This window comes from Pithys albifrons, chromosome 1 (assembly GCF_047495875.1).
Source record: "Pithys albifrons albifrons isolate INPA30051 chromosome 1, PitAlb_v1, whole genome shotgun sequence".
Classification (NCBI taxonomy): Eukaryota; Metazoa; Chordata; class Aves; order Passeriformes; family Thamnophilidae; genus Pithys; species Pithys albifrons.
In genome coordinates this window covers 88,739,641-88,755,312 of record NC_092458.1, presented here as the reverse complement: position 1 = coordinate 88,755,312, position 15,672 = coordinate 88,739,641, and the positions used below count along the sequence as shown (strand labels likewise).

Here is a 15,672-nt window from a genome sequence, read left to right as displayed (position 1 = left end):
CCCTCACCTCACGGCGCGCGCGCGCCCCCGCCCCTCCCGCGCGCCCCCGCCCGCCATGCCCCGCCCCGCCCCTCCCGCGCGCCCCCGCCCGCCATGCCCCGCCCCGCCCCGCCCCGCCCCTCCCCTCCCCTCCCCTCCCGCGCGCCCCCGCCCGCCATGCCCCGCCCCTCCCGCCCCCCCCCCCCCCCCCCCGCGCACGCGCCCCGCCCCTCGCCCCGCTCCTGCAAGGGAGGAGGAGGAGGGGGAGGCCCCGCGCTACTGCCACGTGGTGCAGAGAGACCAATCAGCGCGCCCCGCTGTGCCCGGCTCGCTCTCGCCCGGAAGTGGCCTCGCGCTGGGCGGGTGAAGCTCTGCCCGGAGTTGGGCACAGCCACTGCCCGGCGCTTCCGGGGCGCGGCCCAGCGCATGCGCATGGGGCGCGGCGTCAGCTGATCGAGCTCAGCCTTTGCCGCTTCGCCGCCCGGGCCGTCCGTGCTGCGGGTCCTGTCGGGTCGCATCGGGCGCGCCGGGCCTGCCACAGGTGAGGCGCTCGGGCCCTGCCACCGCCCCTCTCCGCGCCCTCCGCCTCTCCAGAGCCGTGCCCGACGGTGCCCTCCCCTCCTGGGGAAGGGGGGCTCGGCTCCCACCGTCCGCCGCGCCGCTCGGTCCCTGCCCGGGAGAGGCGCGGGGTCCCCGCGGAGCCGCTCCCTGAGGGAGCCCGGCCCGGCCCTGCACAGCGGCGGTCCCCGGGCTGCACCGAGCCGTGTCCCACCCAGCGGAAGAGCCCGCGGAAAGCGGCCGTGCCTTCCCGGTCCTGCTGCTCATGGAGATGAGACCTGGAAAGCGGAACAGCCCCTGAGTGAGAAACGGGCCGAACGATCTCGGAGACGCCCAGTGAGATATCCCGGAGCTGTTCCAGAATCCCTTACAGAAAAGGGAAGGGGTGATAGTGGCTGGGTTTCTGTGCCGGGTCATCCCACCATCTTGAGTGGGTGGAACGGAGCGTGGCTGTGCCCTGACCGAGAGCCGAGAGGGAGCACCAAGGGTATGGAGCAGGAATGTTGTGCGGGCAGCCCATCCTGAGCCGAATGCTCACCTGCTGTTCTGCAGCTGAATGTGCTGATGGCACGTCAAATGCGATTCCTATTCATAGAATCATAGAATCGATCGGGTTGGAAAAGACCTCTGAGATCAAGTCCAACCCTTGGTCCACCTCCAGTCCCTTTACCAGATCATGGCACTCAGTGCCACGTCCAGTCTCAGTTTAAAAACCTCCAGGGATGGGGAATCCACCATCTCTCTGGGCAGCCCATTCCAATGCCTGATTACTCTCTCTGGAAAGAATTTTTTTCTGATCTGCAACTTAAATTTCCCCTGGCAGAGCTTGAGCCCGTGCCCCCTTGTCCTATTGCTGAGTGCCTGGAACAAAATTCTGGTTTAGATGAGGTGTTCCAAAGGGCATGCTTAACATGCACTTAGAGGCAAGAAGGAAGTTATACATGGCTGGGTGATACTGTGCATGTCACAGTTTGCTGTGACATTGCAGTATGTGACATGACTGTGTCAAGATTCATCCATTCAATGCAGTTGCCCAAAGTGCTGTACTTAGGAAGAAGTAAAAGAAAGCAAAATCTTTCTAAGATTTTACTGGCTTCTCCCAGAGAATTTGCAGTCCTGTTGGGCATAAAAGCAATTTGGTGATAGTTTTATTCATTGTAATGCAATGCTTCAGCAAAGTACAGTGGCTATTTGATCTCGCACGGTATTTCAAATGCTAATACTGCTTGATGAAGTGGAGAGAAGGTGGACAAGGAGGAAAGCCTGCTGAGAGGCTGCATGAGGTAATTTAATTAGCCCACCCCTTAGTGGCACTTCATCAGGAGCGTGCCAAATACAGGCTGGCATTTGCAAGTGGAAGTTTGAGTAACTGAGGCAGATCCTCCATATATTGTAAGCTGCTGTATTTTTGCTGACCTCAACACTGATCAGCAGCTGAGTGCTTGACTTCTTTATGCAGTGGCTTTTAAAGGCCTTTAAACGACCAGCAAACATAAATATTTAATATTATCTACATTTTATTATTTTCTACTTACGAATGTGTGAAGTGAGGTCAGAGTCTACAGGTGTTTAAATTACAAAAAATATTGCAGATTATTTTTTCTCTGCCTCAGTTTCTTATGTGAAGTCTTTTGGAAAAGTTTTATTCTTTTATGTGGGGAACAAACTAGTCTTAATTTTGTAATCAGGTGGCAAATTATGACATTCAGAAATACTAAATCACCATGGACATCAACTTGAAAATACAGGAAAGGAGAAATTAAGGCAACAGTGGAAAATGACTGCTGGCATCAGCTGACTCTTCAAATGGAGGTTGAAGTCTTGTTTTGCAATAGTGACACGAGGTCTGGTTGTTGTGAATGCAGCCTTTTCATTTTCCAGATCAAGAATTATTGTCTAAAGATAGTGCTAATATTGGGTTTGAGCCATGAATGGTTAGTACTGCTAACTTAATTCTTATAGAGCATTAGCTTAAATTCAGCCTTTATTTTTGTCTAAGTGTATATTAGCAGTTTTATCCCTCATTAATCCTCATTTAAAGTCTGTGAGCCTTACTGTGCTTGTGTTGTCTACATTTTTTTCCCAGTATGAGTGTGCATTTATCCTCCAGGCTCATGTGGGTGCTGATGTTGCATCTTGTCATCCAAAGCTGCTACAGAGTGGCAGGTTCCTAAATGGTTCCCCTGAAGAGACATTTAGGGGCACTGCACTTTCCCCCTTGCGTTTTGATGCCATGGTAGTGTCTCTCTGAGTTCCCGAGGCCTGAAAATTCCAACTGAAGATTTTCCCTCCTGGTTTTAAATTGCACGTTTGTGAGCTAAGGCCATGGTCCTAATTACTCTTTTAGAAAGAGTAAAGGGATTACAGGATACCCCAGTAATTGTCTTTGAGTTCTTTGGTGATGATCATAAAATGTTGAATGCTATTGCTGGGCAAGTTCCTCTTTCTCCTTTAAAAAATCCTACAAAACATAAACCATGCAATGACCCAGGGCTACATTGCCTGAAATAGCTTCTTTCCTCCATGCTTTTCCCATTGGTTAAAAAATGGGGGATTTTTGGCTTGGAAATATTGAAGTATTGTTGAACAATTGTATCCACGTGGGGTTTTTTTGAGGCTGGAATTGTACCAAGGAAAACAGACCGTATAGTCAACTGGAATATCGTGCTCATTTGTTCTTACTCAACGTCCTAAAACATGTGACTTCTTTAGCCTTCCAGCTGGGCAGATGGAAATGGGGACCTGCTCCAGTAGAGGAAGTGGAATGAATCTATACTTTTCAACCTTTTTTTTTTCTGTATGGATTAAGTCAGTAATCACCTAAAGGTCCAGTGTGCAAAACTGGCTTAGACTGGATCTTCTGGTTGTCATTGTTGTACTTTCTTTTATGTTATGAAAAGGTTTTTTGTTCCTCTTTGATGTTTTCACACTCTTCTCCTCTTTGAGACTGGACAGCTAAGCTTGTACTAAATTCTTGGGTTTGGTCGTTTCTCATGGCAGCGAGTTCTGCAGTCTCAAAGATATGTTTTGTCTGGTTACTTTATTTCATCTATACAGTTATTTCTCCTATTTTTGCCAAACTCTCAAGGCTGATGCCTCCATGTCTTAGAAAGGATGACCATTTGCTGCCAGCTTTTTAGACTTCCATATATTGTATGGCTGCTGTAACAGGCTTTGCCTTGCAAGGCCTGACTTTACTGAAATGAGACACTTACTCTGGAAACCAGTAAGATGTGTATGGATAAATCCTGAAAGTCCTGCTGTAACAGATCTTGTTACTATAACTTAACCAAATGGCAGATGATGGTCAGTTTTAGCTGCTGAATTTATTTTCTTGCTGCTTTGGCTTGCCTGCTCCTCTGAGCTTGTGTAGCAGTAAATGTCAGTGTCACTGCTCACTCTCTTCAGAAATAATTTGCCTGATAGTGGTCTAATACATGCATGGTGCATTTGACAGTTCTATTTTGTCAGGGTTATGCTTATTTACTGGAGTGGTTTGTGGTTGTTCATGTACAAGAGAGGTGACCCAGATGTCTCTTGTGATGCTGGTCTGCATTCTATGCCTTAAGCATGAAGAGCAGTCCTGTTGTTGTTGGGATGGTCACGTGTGAGGAGGTATGGAAAAGTTTTGGGAAAAGCCATTGACTTTATAGAGGGAAAACTGTGCTGCCTTTATTACACCAACTTACTCTGGCAGGACAAAAGGTTTCAGGTGTGCAAGTCTCGTGTAACAGCCTGAATTGACAGTTTTTTTAATAACAGAATAAAGAAACTTCATCTTCCGAGAAGTTCAGTTGGTGAGACAAACATTTGTCATTGTTACATGGTATCATTATTTTATTTCAGGTGTAATACCTTAAAGAGCAGCTCTCTGGAAAAAAACTGGAATGCTGTTTCTGGCTAAATGCAAAAAGCATTGGTGAGAGTGTCTGAAAAGGCAATTCTATTATCTGAATTTCCTGAAGATCCTTGACATTTGGAAGGTTTTGTTACCATGAGATAAATTTGCATCACCACAATATGGAGTTTAACAGTGTTAAAATTTAATGTGTTGGAGGGGCACTGGCTGTTCTAAAGAAGCTGTAAATACTTCATAGTATACTTTAATTGAACATAAAATCTTCAAATGTGACTTTACTTGCTTTAAAACATAAAGATGAAGTTTCCATTACAGGAAAAGTCAACCTCAATGTAATACAGTTTTACTGGAACCCAGTGCCAGTACATGTGTTGTGATTCCAAGCAGGTGTTTCATTATACCAAAGGTGCTATAAAAGGGCACTTCTTTCCACTGGGAGTGTTGGATCTTTCTCAAAGACTTTCACACAAACTTACTCCTGGTTCAGCTCTTCAAACCAGCTGTCAAATACCTCACGTAATAAACTGAGGATTCCACAATATCCCAGCTTTAAAGATGATCCAAAAGTTAAGCATAATGAAATGCTTATTTCAAACTTGTGCTCACTATTTTAGCTATTACCCCTGGGAACAGGGGGTTAGGCAGTGGTGAGGAGTCCTGATGTGTTTTAATGAGCCCAAACTACTGCTATGTTTCTGTTTGCAAAACTGACCCTGACTTAAAAATCTAGATAGTTTTTTTGTGAATTGGCACACCTTCTGTCAGTTGAGGTAAAATCTTCAGCTCTTCAGAAATTACTGTACTGAACTGTAGTCAGGTTTGCTGCTGTAGTTGCTTAAAGCTTTGCGTTCTTCTCATTTGAGTGTTTGTCACCTTAAAGGTTAGAGCTATAAAAAGTATTTCAAGTAACAATGCCCAATACACCTGCAAGTAGAGTGACTTTTTCTTAGTAAAAGCAAGAGTGGATTTTAGTTTGGTAGCAATGTTAGGTTAATGAAAATTGCTCATCTAGAGGAAATGACTGAGCATTACACTGAGCAGATGGCTGCAACCTTTTCAGCCCCAGCAGCTTGATGGCAGGATCAGGATAAGAAAAGAAGGTCACTGTAGAATACAGAAATAAATTTTGTATTAGTACTGTATACAATGGTTTGGATTTCAGTTTCATTAGATCTTTCTTTTGCGTATAAAATTCTGTCAAGCCAAAGAAAGAGCAGAATGCATAGCAGGCTGAAAAGCGTGTCTAATTTTTCACAGTGGTAAAATTATGAAGTGGTGTACCAAGTAAGAACTCATCTGTTTCCTCCTCTGAAGTTCCCCTGGAGAAGCCTTTTGGGCTGAGAGGAAAGACTTGGTGTGGTATATAACCAGTCAGCTGATGAGGATTTTTTTTCACATGAATGATGTGGGTTTCTCTAGTAACAGGAGTATTTGATTTTATTAAACTGGGGTCTTTATCAGTTCTAGATACAGCATGACAGCTGTTTGATGTCTGACGGCCAGTTACCTACTGAGCTGATCAAATCTTTAGTGGGTCAGAGCAGTTATGCAGTGAATGTCTTGCCAGCCTTTCTGTATAGTTCTATTCCTGCTTTGAACTTCTCGGTCATGTTCAAACACAGCTTTGTTCTGGTCCTGTTCTGGGCTAACTGAAGGAATCTCCTGAGCTTCTGAATAAAAGCTTGGGTGCTTGAGGAACCACTTGTGATGGTGGTACATCTTGCATGAAAAATCTTCACACCCCACCTTTGCTTTAGGAATATATGCTTATGTTTTAGGTATGTATCAGATATGTGTTTACCTTGTGTGCAAGGTACGATGTTTGTTTGAAGTATCAGGCTTGCATGTATTGGCATGCCCACAGGTAAGACTCTGTTTTAAGGAAGAGGACAGCAGGAGCTTAGAATCATAGAATTGATTGGGTTGGAAAAGACCTCCGAAATCATCAAGTCCAACCCTTGGGCCAACTCCAGTCCCTTTACCAGATCATGGCACTCAGTGCCACGGCCAATCTCAGTTTAAAAACCTCCAGGGATGGGGAATCCACCCCCTCTCTGGGCAGCCCATTCCAGTGCCTGATCACTCCCTCTTGAGATGGACTTCATGATTTCCATGTCTCACAGTCTCACTTTGCAGCCATTGTGTGATGCAATGACAGTGACAGCATAATTCTCTTTCTAGTCTTTTTTCTTAAATGAATTTGCATGTATGTGTCCTGAGTAGAGCAGGCCTCATGTGAGAGGCAGGGGCTTTATAGGACCCAAGGAACACGTTGCATGAAAAATGAATTGTCTTGTAATACAATTGGAGATGGGTTCACAGTATGTAACTGTGCATCACTTCTGCAGATTCCTGATCTATCCAAAGCACAGGTGGCTTCAAAGTGCCCTGTGGCAACTGGAATTGCATGAATAATTAAATGGAAGAATGTCCATATCATTGAGTTTAAGAAATAATACTTCTAGCTCAGAGCTTGTGGCAGGAAGGTTGATCCAATGAGCTTCACAGTGTGTGTGTCGGGGAAGACTGAGCCACGTTGTGGTGTTGAGCACAGGAGGGGACTGTCTGGTTTCATCAGAGTGCAGGTGACACAGCTGGGAGGTGTTTCATACAGCAGAGGGCTGTGCTGACAGACTGGAAAAATAGGCTGATGGGAATCCCATGAAGTTTGACAGAGGAAAAAATTCAGAAAAAAATTCTTTCCAGAGAGAGTAATCAGGCATTGGAATGGCCTGCCCAGAGAGGTGGTGGATTCCCCATCCCTGGAGGTTTTTAAACTGAGATTGGATGTGGCACTGAGTGCCATGATCTGGTAAAGGGACTGGAGTTGGCCCAAGGGTTGGACTTGATGATCTCGGAGGTCTTTTCCAACCCAATCGATTCTATGAAATGCCAAGTCCTGTACCTGGAGCATAATAACCAGAATACACTTGCACAGGATGGAGACTGACTGCAAAGTGGCTTTGTTGCAAAGGCCTAGAAGTCCCCAGGTTGAACATGAAGGTGCAATGTGTCCTTGTGGCAGAAGCAGCATCCTGGGCTACGTTTGGGAAAATCCTGCCAACAGGTTCAGGAAGGTGGTTTTTTACCTCAGTTAAGCTCAGTGTAAAGCACATCTGGAGTGCTGTGTCTGGTTCTGAGTTCTCCAGTAAAAGACATGGCTTAATGGTGTGGGTTCAGAAAAAGGCCACAAGACTGTTAAGCATTTGGAGATAAGAAGAGGAGGAGAGAGCTGGGATTATGTGGCCTCGGTAAGAGAAGGCTCTGAGGATCTTAGTGTAAAGTACATAAACACCTGATGGGAGGGAGCAGGGAGGATGGAGCCAGATGCTTCTCAGTGGTATCTGCTGAAGTAACAAGAAGCAATGGGCAGAAACTGAAATACAGGGAATTCCCTTTAAACATAAGAAAATAATTTTTACTGTAAGGGTGTCTGAACACTGGAATGGGTTGCCCAGAGAGTTGTGGTGTCTTCATCCTTGGAGATAATCAAAACCCATCTGGATGTGGCCCTGGGCAGCCTCTATTAACTTGCTTTGAGCAGGGAGTTGGTAGTAGATGATTGCCAAAGGTGCCATCCAACCTCAGCAGTTCTGTTACTTGGTGACTGAGAAATCTGGAGTAATTTTCACTGCTGTGTTACAGTAAAATTATAACTCAGCATAGTATGAAGGAGCAGATTTCCTGAGAATACTGTTTGGTTTCTTTTCCCAGTGACCTGTGTTGAGTTCTGTGTGTGCTTTTTTTTCTGGGACAGTATCCCAGTTTCTAGATACGAAGTCCTGCCTAACTTCTGCATTGGTCTAGTAACTTAGATGCTGGGGATTTTTTGTTTTGTTTTTTTTTAATACTTCCTCTTGAAAATATAATCTGTTAGAAGAGGAAGTATAAACTGTCCAAATTACAGGAAATCTCTGGCAGTGATTACTGTATTATTCATGAGACCCTTGCAGCAGATCTGCCTGTATCCAGGCACTGGGATTTGTGCACTGTGCCAGAGTCTGTTCAGGTGAACACAGTAAGTGTCAGCAGTCTTGATTCTGAAGCATGACTGAAGTGTGACACTAAGCTGATTGTCCAGTGTGAGTTGTGATCTTTACTATCTGATAGCATCTTAAGTTTTTACTAAGAAAATGAGGAGGAGGAGGGATTTTCTTTGAAAAATTGTATTTGGCTACATTTTACTGTGTACACCTATTAAGCTTTCCTGGAAATTGAATGTAAGCACTTCTATTCTGACTCCATTTTTCTACCCTAGGAAGTCAGAACACACTGGTCTGTTTCAGATACAGTAAAATCTGTTACCTTAGTTCAAAATTACCCCAGCAAAATGAATTCTAGCACTGGGAACTTATTAATGGAATGCTGCTGCTTCTGAATTACAGGGCTGTTTACACTTTTGGTTAGTGTATTTGAGGTTTTGTGCCCATTTGAAGTGTTGCTAATCCTAGAACTTACAAAGATAGCCTTGAGAAGTTGTGAAGACTGCAAGTGATTTGCAGAAAGAAGACTCTGTATCCAGGAAGGTTATAGAGAGGTACGTTTATTCCAGGCCCGGGTGCATGAGGGATATTTCCTCAAAAAACATGCACACCTGGTCGAGTTAACAACTGGTTTATATGCAAGTAAGTTAAACATATTTATTATTTCTTCATGCATAAACATTATTTTCTTAGAGAAGGCAGGGTTATTATAATGAGTTTCAAGAGCTGATTTCCATTTTCACCACCTCGTGCCACTCCTTCCTGTGCCTGTGCTTTCCCTCCTGGTAATTCAGGGCGGGGGTCTTTGGTGGTCTTTGGGGATGAAGTCAGCACTCTTCCTCTTGTGAACTTTTTACCTTTTGCTCAAAAGTGCTTCAAACTGGACTTGTTGGCAACTGTAACTGGTCTAATTGGCGAATTTCTCTACTTATCTTGTTCTTTTGACATATCTTCTGATTTATCTTTGTTTCATGGGGTATCCTGGCTGTTTTAATTAGTCCAAGAGGCTCTGGGGCCTCTTGGTATGGCATCTTCAAGGACAGGTCTGTACCTTGTGATTTTTGCCATATGTTATACAGTGAATTTTATAATAACTACTAAGCAAATTCTATGATAGGTATATCAATTGATAACATTATCAATTAATAAGCATAAGTCCCCCAATCAGAGGGAACTCTTCAAGTCAGGCGATTTCTCGGGGAGAGCTCGCAAAGCTGCCTGTGTTCAGTGCAGCACACAGGACAATGTCAGTGCCTGTCGGTCTCTGAGAACACATTCCAACATCTGTCACTCAGGGTGGCTCATCACTCTCCTTTGCTGAGGGGCTGCATGTTGTGCAGTTGCACCAATGTCTCTGCTGGCAGGGGCAGGGGCTTCTTCTCACAAGCCCCACAAGACTCTTGGAGAGAATCAATACTGTTCTACACAGTCAAGCAATTAGTGTTACTGTGTCTTCAGCGCCTCCCTGCGCAGTCTGTTGTTAACCAGTTGTTCTGTTAAGCTCTTCCAGAGCAGAGCACAGGCTGACATGGCTGCATTACGCTGGAGGGCCCACAAGCAAACTGATTCCAGCAAAAAGCTTGCATCTCTCTCTCAAGAATTTTTATTCAGCAGTGTGCACCACTTGGGACATCGGGATTATTGGTCTTGTAGGGGGCCCTTAATGCAAAGGCTGAATCCTTTTAATTTCTTCTGCCGGTCCTGTGCAGCAGGGAGGGCACAGCTGGGAGTTCAGCTGGGCTCTGGGTGGCTTGATTTGCTATTGCGGCATTCCTCGGTGCTGGTGGGAGAGAGAGAGGGAGAGAGAGAGAGACTGATGACTCATCAAGTCAGGTGGTTATGCCTCTGCTGTGTGTCAGAAATTTCTTTCCCCTCTGCAGCAGGCTTTCTCATCCTTCTGTGTAGGGGCACTAGAAGGACAATTATTTCGTGAGTGGGGATGCTTAGCTGCTGAATTCCAGCCTTTGAGTTGGGCCTGTGGATTTTTGTTGCTCCCTATTTCTGCAAGATAAGGTAAGAATTGGTGTTTATGTGATAAAATTGCCATGGATTTTCTTCCTTGCTGCAAGAAGGCTCCTTCTAAAAATCTCACCTGAGTCTTAATTTTTAAGAGATCTTTCTGGTAAGGCAGTTCATGGTGTAGATTTTGGGTCTGATGAAACACTTGAACCAAAACCAAGGAACTGTGGTAGAAAACAGGTTTCTCCAGCATCAAGAGCAGGACAGTTACATTTTAGGGTTACTGTGTACCTAGATTGCTGTGCTGGGGAGAAACCAAGGTAGGAAGCTCATGTTATAGGCCTTTTATTATTTAATTATGGCTATAAAATTAGTGTAATAAATCACCTTTTACTCAGAGGAGGTTCTGCTGCAAGTAATATTTTGATTTCTGACAGTGTTAATCAGAATATGATTGTTAGAGCTTCAGAGCTTGTTTAAAATAATTGGTGATCTGTTTTAGACAAGGAAGATTCCTGTATGTAAGTTGTAAAGGGTATAAGATGCATCTTTGCCCATAAGGGAATTAAAATTTAGCTAATTTCATATATAAGTGTGCTGGTGGACTTTTGCAGGAGGGAATTGCATGTCGTGCCTAATATACAGTGTTGGCAAGAGGCCTCTGAAAGGCTGTAGGAGCTCAGGAGGTTTCTAAAATGGCCAGCTACCATTGCTTGTGGGGACAGTACATGCTGCCTCCACACACATAATGTTATGTTTAGCAAATCCTGACATGCTTTAGGAAATTTCATTTTCTCTAAGTACTGGCAATGAAAACATTTAGCAGTGTAGATAGTTAAGACAACATTTTGGCCCGCAAGGACTTTTCCACCAAGAATGAAAATCTGTAGAGCTAATACACAAGCACAAGAAAATGATGCAGAGATAAATAACAGCTTTTTTTTTGTTCTTAATTTGTTTTCAGCGTTAAAAGATGTGTAGCCCTTTAAAAAAAAGAGATCAGCCTGAGTGGGTGAGCACTGCCTTTGTGTAGACTGTACTTTGGAGATACAGAGGAGGTGAAAAAAATGTGAGGAAGAAATCACATTTTTTACACTTTTAATAGGTTTGTGTTTAAAAGCAGTTGGTGCAGATGCTAGAGATCAGGACAAAACAGGGTTTATTGGTGTGTTGCTAGGTGGTCTGGTGGAGGAATCCCCTTCTCTTTTCCTTGGCATGGCCAGTGATTTGGAAAGGTGACTGTAGGAGGAGAGAGGGAGCGGAGCAGCCACAGGAGCAGGAGAGGCTGGTGCTGCCTATCAGGGTGTTGCCACTTAACTGCTGAATGACTGTTTGAGGCTCCTGCTTGCCTCCCTAAAAGGTAAACAGTTTCTTCAAGCAGGCTTTGGTTAGGAAGAAAAGTAATTTAATTTGAAACTGGCCAGTGTTCTTCCTGATTTGCCTTGACTTTGTAATCTGACTCTTTCATGTGGGACCTGCCTAATTACCAGGCAGCCTCACTAATTCATTTATGAGAATTTGGTTTAATTCTTTATTGTGCTTCTGTAGAATATTTTGGTAGTGGGACACTAGAGATTTTTCTGTATGGTGTGTTGAAGTAAATGTTTTAAGTAGATTTATAAGAACAGCTGCTTTTTTTTGATATGAACAGTAATTGTGCTTGAGTTTTCATAGAATCATAGAATTGATTGGGTTGGAAAAGACCTCCAAGATCATCAAGTCCAACCCTTGGTCCAACTCCAGTCCCTTTACCAGATCATGGCACTCAATGCCACATCCAATCTCAGTTTAAAAACCTCCAGGGATGGGGAATCCACCCCCTCTCTGGGCAGCCCATTCCAATGCCTGATTAGTCTCTCTGGAAAGAATTCTTTTCTGATCTCCAACTTCAATTTCCTCTGGCAGAGCTTGAGCCCATGCCCCCTTGTCCTATTGCTGAGTGCCTGGGAGTTGCAATGTTTTAGTTGTTGAAAGGAAAAAAGATGAGTTATGTTAGTCTGATCAGAACCAGCTCTTACCAGCTGCTCAGGAACTGTAGGTTACTTTGTTGAGAACCTCCTGTCTGCCACTTGTCAGAGGAGGCTTTTGAGAAAAAAGCAGTAAAATTAAAATTTGTCTTCTGGGCCTAAATAACAGGCAGTGTGAAAGATAAACTCTGGTTACAGAGAGCAGAGGGGTCTAATGGATACCTGACTTAGCCTTTGGTCTTGAGACCAGACTGGTGTTGACTGCGTCATGGTCAACTGTTGGGGTGGCTGCTGTGAAATAAATAATGGCAGCCATGACACAGAATCCACTCCAGAGAGACATAGAGCCTGGAAGAAACTGTTCCTTCAGACTGAATAAGGGGTTGGAATTGTGGGAGAGCTTTTTCTTTCAGAGCGGAGCCACTGATTTAAAATATTTAGATTGGTAAAGAGACTGAAGGATGGAGGACTTGTAGCATAGTATTAAAAAGCTGGAAAACAGTTGTATGTATGTAAGTATGGCCAGACTTGGCAAACACAGTTTTGGGCAGCGATCTCCCCACGTGGGTGTGCCCTTCCAGCCTGCGCAGTGGATTTTTTAGGTGAGGCACAGCGTGCACAGAACTGGCCCCACCGTTTCAGTCCTGAGGTCCATTTGCCACGGCCGAGTGAGCTTGGACAGTGACAGGGAAGTCCTCAGGACTGTCACAGCCCCCAGTACTAACCGGGGCTGACCCTGCTGACCATCCGAGATGTGACGGGATGGGATGGCAGGGAGGCATTGAACTGCCAGGGAATGGTCCCACTGAGACTGGAACTCATGTCCTTGGGATTCAGAGTCCAGAGTGCTCTCCTTTGCACCCCGGGACAAGATTTTAAGAATAGGGGTGTCAGTTGCTACTCCTGAAGAGCATGCACAAAAGCATCCTTTATTGGTGGTGGAAGGAGTGGCAATGTAGTTGCTTATTGTACACAGGACAGGTTTTTAAACCTGAACATGCCTTTTTATTTGCTGCCTTGCAGAAGATGCAGGTTAGATGAAGCTTCTCGCAAAGACTGAGTGTGTCAACAGATGCCGCACACAGTTCACGTCACCGAACCATGGGCCTTTTCTGGATAGGCCCTATTGATTAGCACAGAGAGCATTGGCTGCTGGGGCTGCCATAGCACACCTTTCTCCAGTGCTGCATCCCAAGTGTGTCAATCCAGCAGAAATGGGTAGAGAGTGGCCTTGCAGTTCTCTAACACCAACCAGTTTCCAAGGTAACACACAGCATGGTAAGGGCTCCCAAAGCAAAACCATTAAACACTCTTATCCACACCAGAAGCAGCACAGCCCAGCTGTGGATTACAGGACAAACATGGATGGAGGAGGTGTGTTTATGACAGTTGTTTTTATTCTCCAAACAGTTACTGTCGAGATAACAGCCTGTTGTTTAACTGTTGCAGGTTGGGGGTTTTAGTCAAGCACAATTCTTCTGTAATGCTCCATGGGTTTCACTGGGAGCAAAGGCTGTGTAATGTGTAGCTGTGAGGCATGTGGGAAGGACTCGTGTGTTTGTGTGCTGGTGCTTGTGAAAGCAGCTGTTTTTTGCTCTGAACACTGTTCCAGCAGCTTAAGACAGCAAAAATAGAATTTTCACAATTCATATTTGTAGTATTGTTTTTTAGAGGCTGGTGGCAGTAAAGCAGACCCAGAACATTCTCTTGCTCACTCACAATCATGGAAAACTCCATATTTTGAAGGAGGGTAGATGAGATGTGGAAGACAAAACAGATTTTCCATTGTTTAAATATCCTATTGCCTAGCTTGGAAACATTGCAGCAGTGTTAGGGCATTGTTGGAGTGCAGCTCTTTCACTTAACATTGTTTTGTGGAGCGTATTATGGAGTGATGTTCTACCCCTGTGTTTCTGCAACAAGGAATCTTAGTTCTTTTGTTTGTTTAAATGAGTTACTTTTTAACCTTTTACAGCTTTAAAATCAGCGTGGTTAAGGTGCTTCAGGCTGTGAATTCTTTCAAACTGGAAACAAGGAGAGAACAGAGGGAAGGAAGAGGAGAAACGTATTACATGTGTGTTCTTCAGGACTGACTCTTATTTCTTCCTTCTGTACAGTTGAACAGGCAAAATGGACTTCTCCAAGCTCCCCAAGATCCGTGATGAGGACAGAGAGGCTTTTGTTGGCTATGTTCATGGAGTCTCAGGACCTGGTATGTGTTAGTTTGTAAAGGAAATCATAGGTTTTGTTTCATCTAGTGTCTTGTTAATCTTGTTCACTTGAAAGTGGAGAAGCATAGTAGAGCTCTGGCTGGTGCTTTTTATATTTTTGGGGGTTGGGGGACTTTAACAAGGATCACTAACTGTCTGATAAAATATTAAAAAATAGGTAACAAGATGTTACTATTAATCTTTTTTTAAAATTTAATGAGCAAAACCAGGGAATTGAATAATAACAGCAGTAATAAAAACAAAAGGTAAGCTTTCTGTATGATTAAAGCCACTTGGTCAGAAATCTGCAAGCCCAGTGTATTAAGCTTCTCTAAAAGCATGTGAGATATATAGTCCATTCTCACTAAAATGCAGTTTGCCCCTGTACTTTCTGGAATGTTTAGCCCCTGTCAGTGCCAAGTTGCTTTTTGTAACTGCACCATGGGCTGGAAGAGCTCAGCAAGGGGCTGCAAGAGTCAGGGAAGATGGCAGAGTGTGGTGGTGTTCCAACTGGGAGGAGGAGGACTATTTATCAGCTTAAATTCTTTCTTTAGGGTCTGATGATAACAGCTTTTGAATACATGCAGACTCTACTGGCTTTTCTGCTCCCTCCTGCGTTCTCTTTAGGAGGTGGAGGAAAGAATGGGAATGTGAGAACAGAAGAGTATCAAGTATTTTTGTTAATGCAGCTTATTTGGGGAATAAGAAACTTCCTTGGCTTGTATCTCCCTAAAGAGACACAGGTTCTTTAACTTATAAACCATTTTAAGCTGGTACAGCTTTCTTTCCCATGAAATGGGAAATGAATTTTTGTGTAAATATGTGAATCCTGTATGCATTACTTAGATCATAATATACAAGACATAATAAATATTGTTCTAAAGCAGCTAAGTCCTCATATATGACTGCTAAAATTTAACTCAAAGTGGCAGGAAGTTTCAAGCCCAAAACAGTCTTCATCTTTGGAAAGTGTCCCAAGACAGATATTACTTTTCTACAAACTAAAATAAAAAATAGTGTTTTTAAAAGCCTTGTAGGCATCTGTCTTTAGCAGGTGCCTTGGCTTGATCCATCCATGGAGATAGTTTATGTCAGCATCCAGATGCTACCAAGGAAAACAGAAGTTTGAGTGACTTGAAAATGCTGTTCCCTGACCA

At 44.2% G+C, this 15,672-nt stretch overlaps 1 protein-coding gene across 2 annotated transcripts in view; it reads left to right on the top strand.

Moving 5' to 3' along the window:
• The first annotated feature begins 406 nt into the window (after positions 1-406).
• Positions 407-15,672, top strand: part of ATP6V1A (ATPase H+ transporting V1 subunit A) — a 31,147-nt gene continuing 15,881 nt past the window's right edge. The window contains exons 1-2 of one of the 2 annotated variants that reach the window (XM_071559608.1): positions 407-520; positions 14,423-14,517. In XM_071559608.1, the coding sequence (XP_071415709.1) occupies positions 14,436-14,517 (82 nt within the window). In that variant the 5' untranslated portion in view covers positions 407-520; positions 14,423-14,435. Of the gene's footprint in view, positions 521-10,213; positions 10,393-14,422; positions 14,518-15,672 lie in introns of those variants that run through there. The other variant, XM_071559616.1, reaches the window with a different exon arrangement.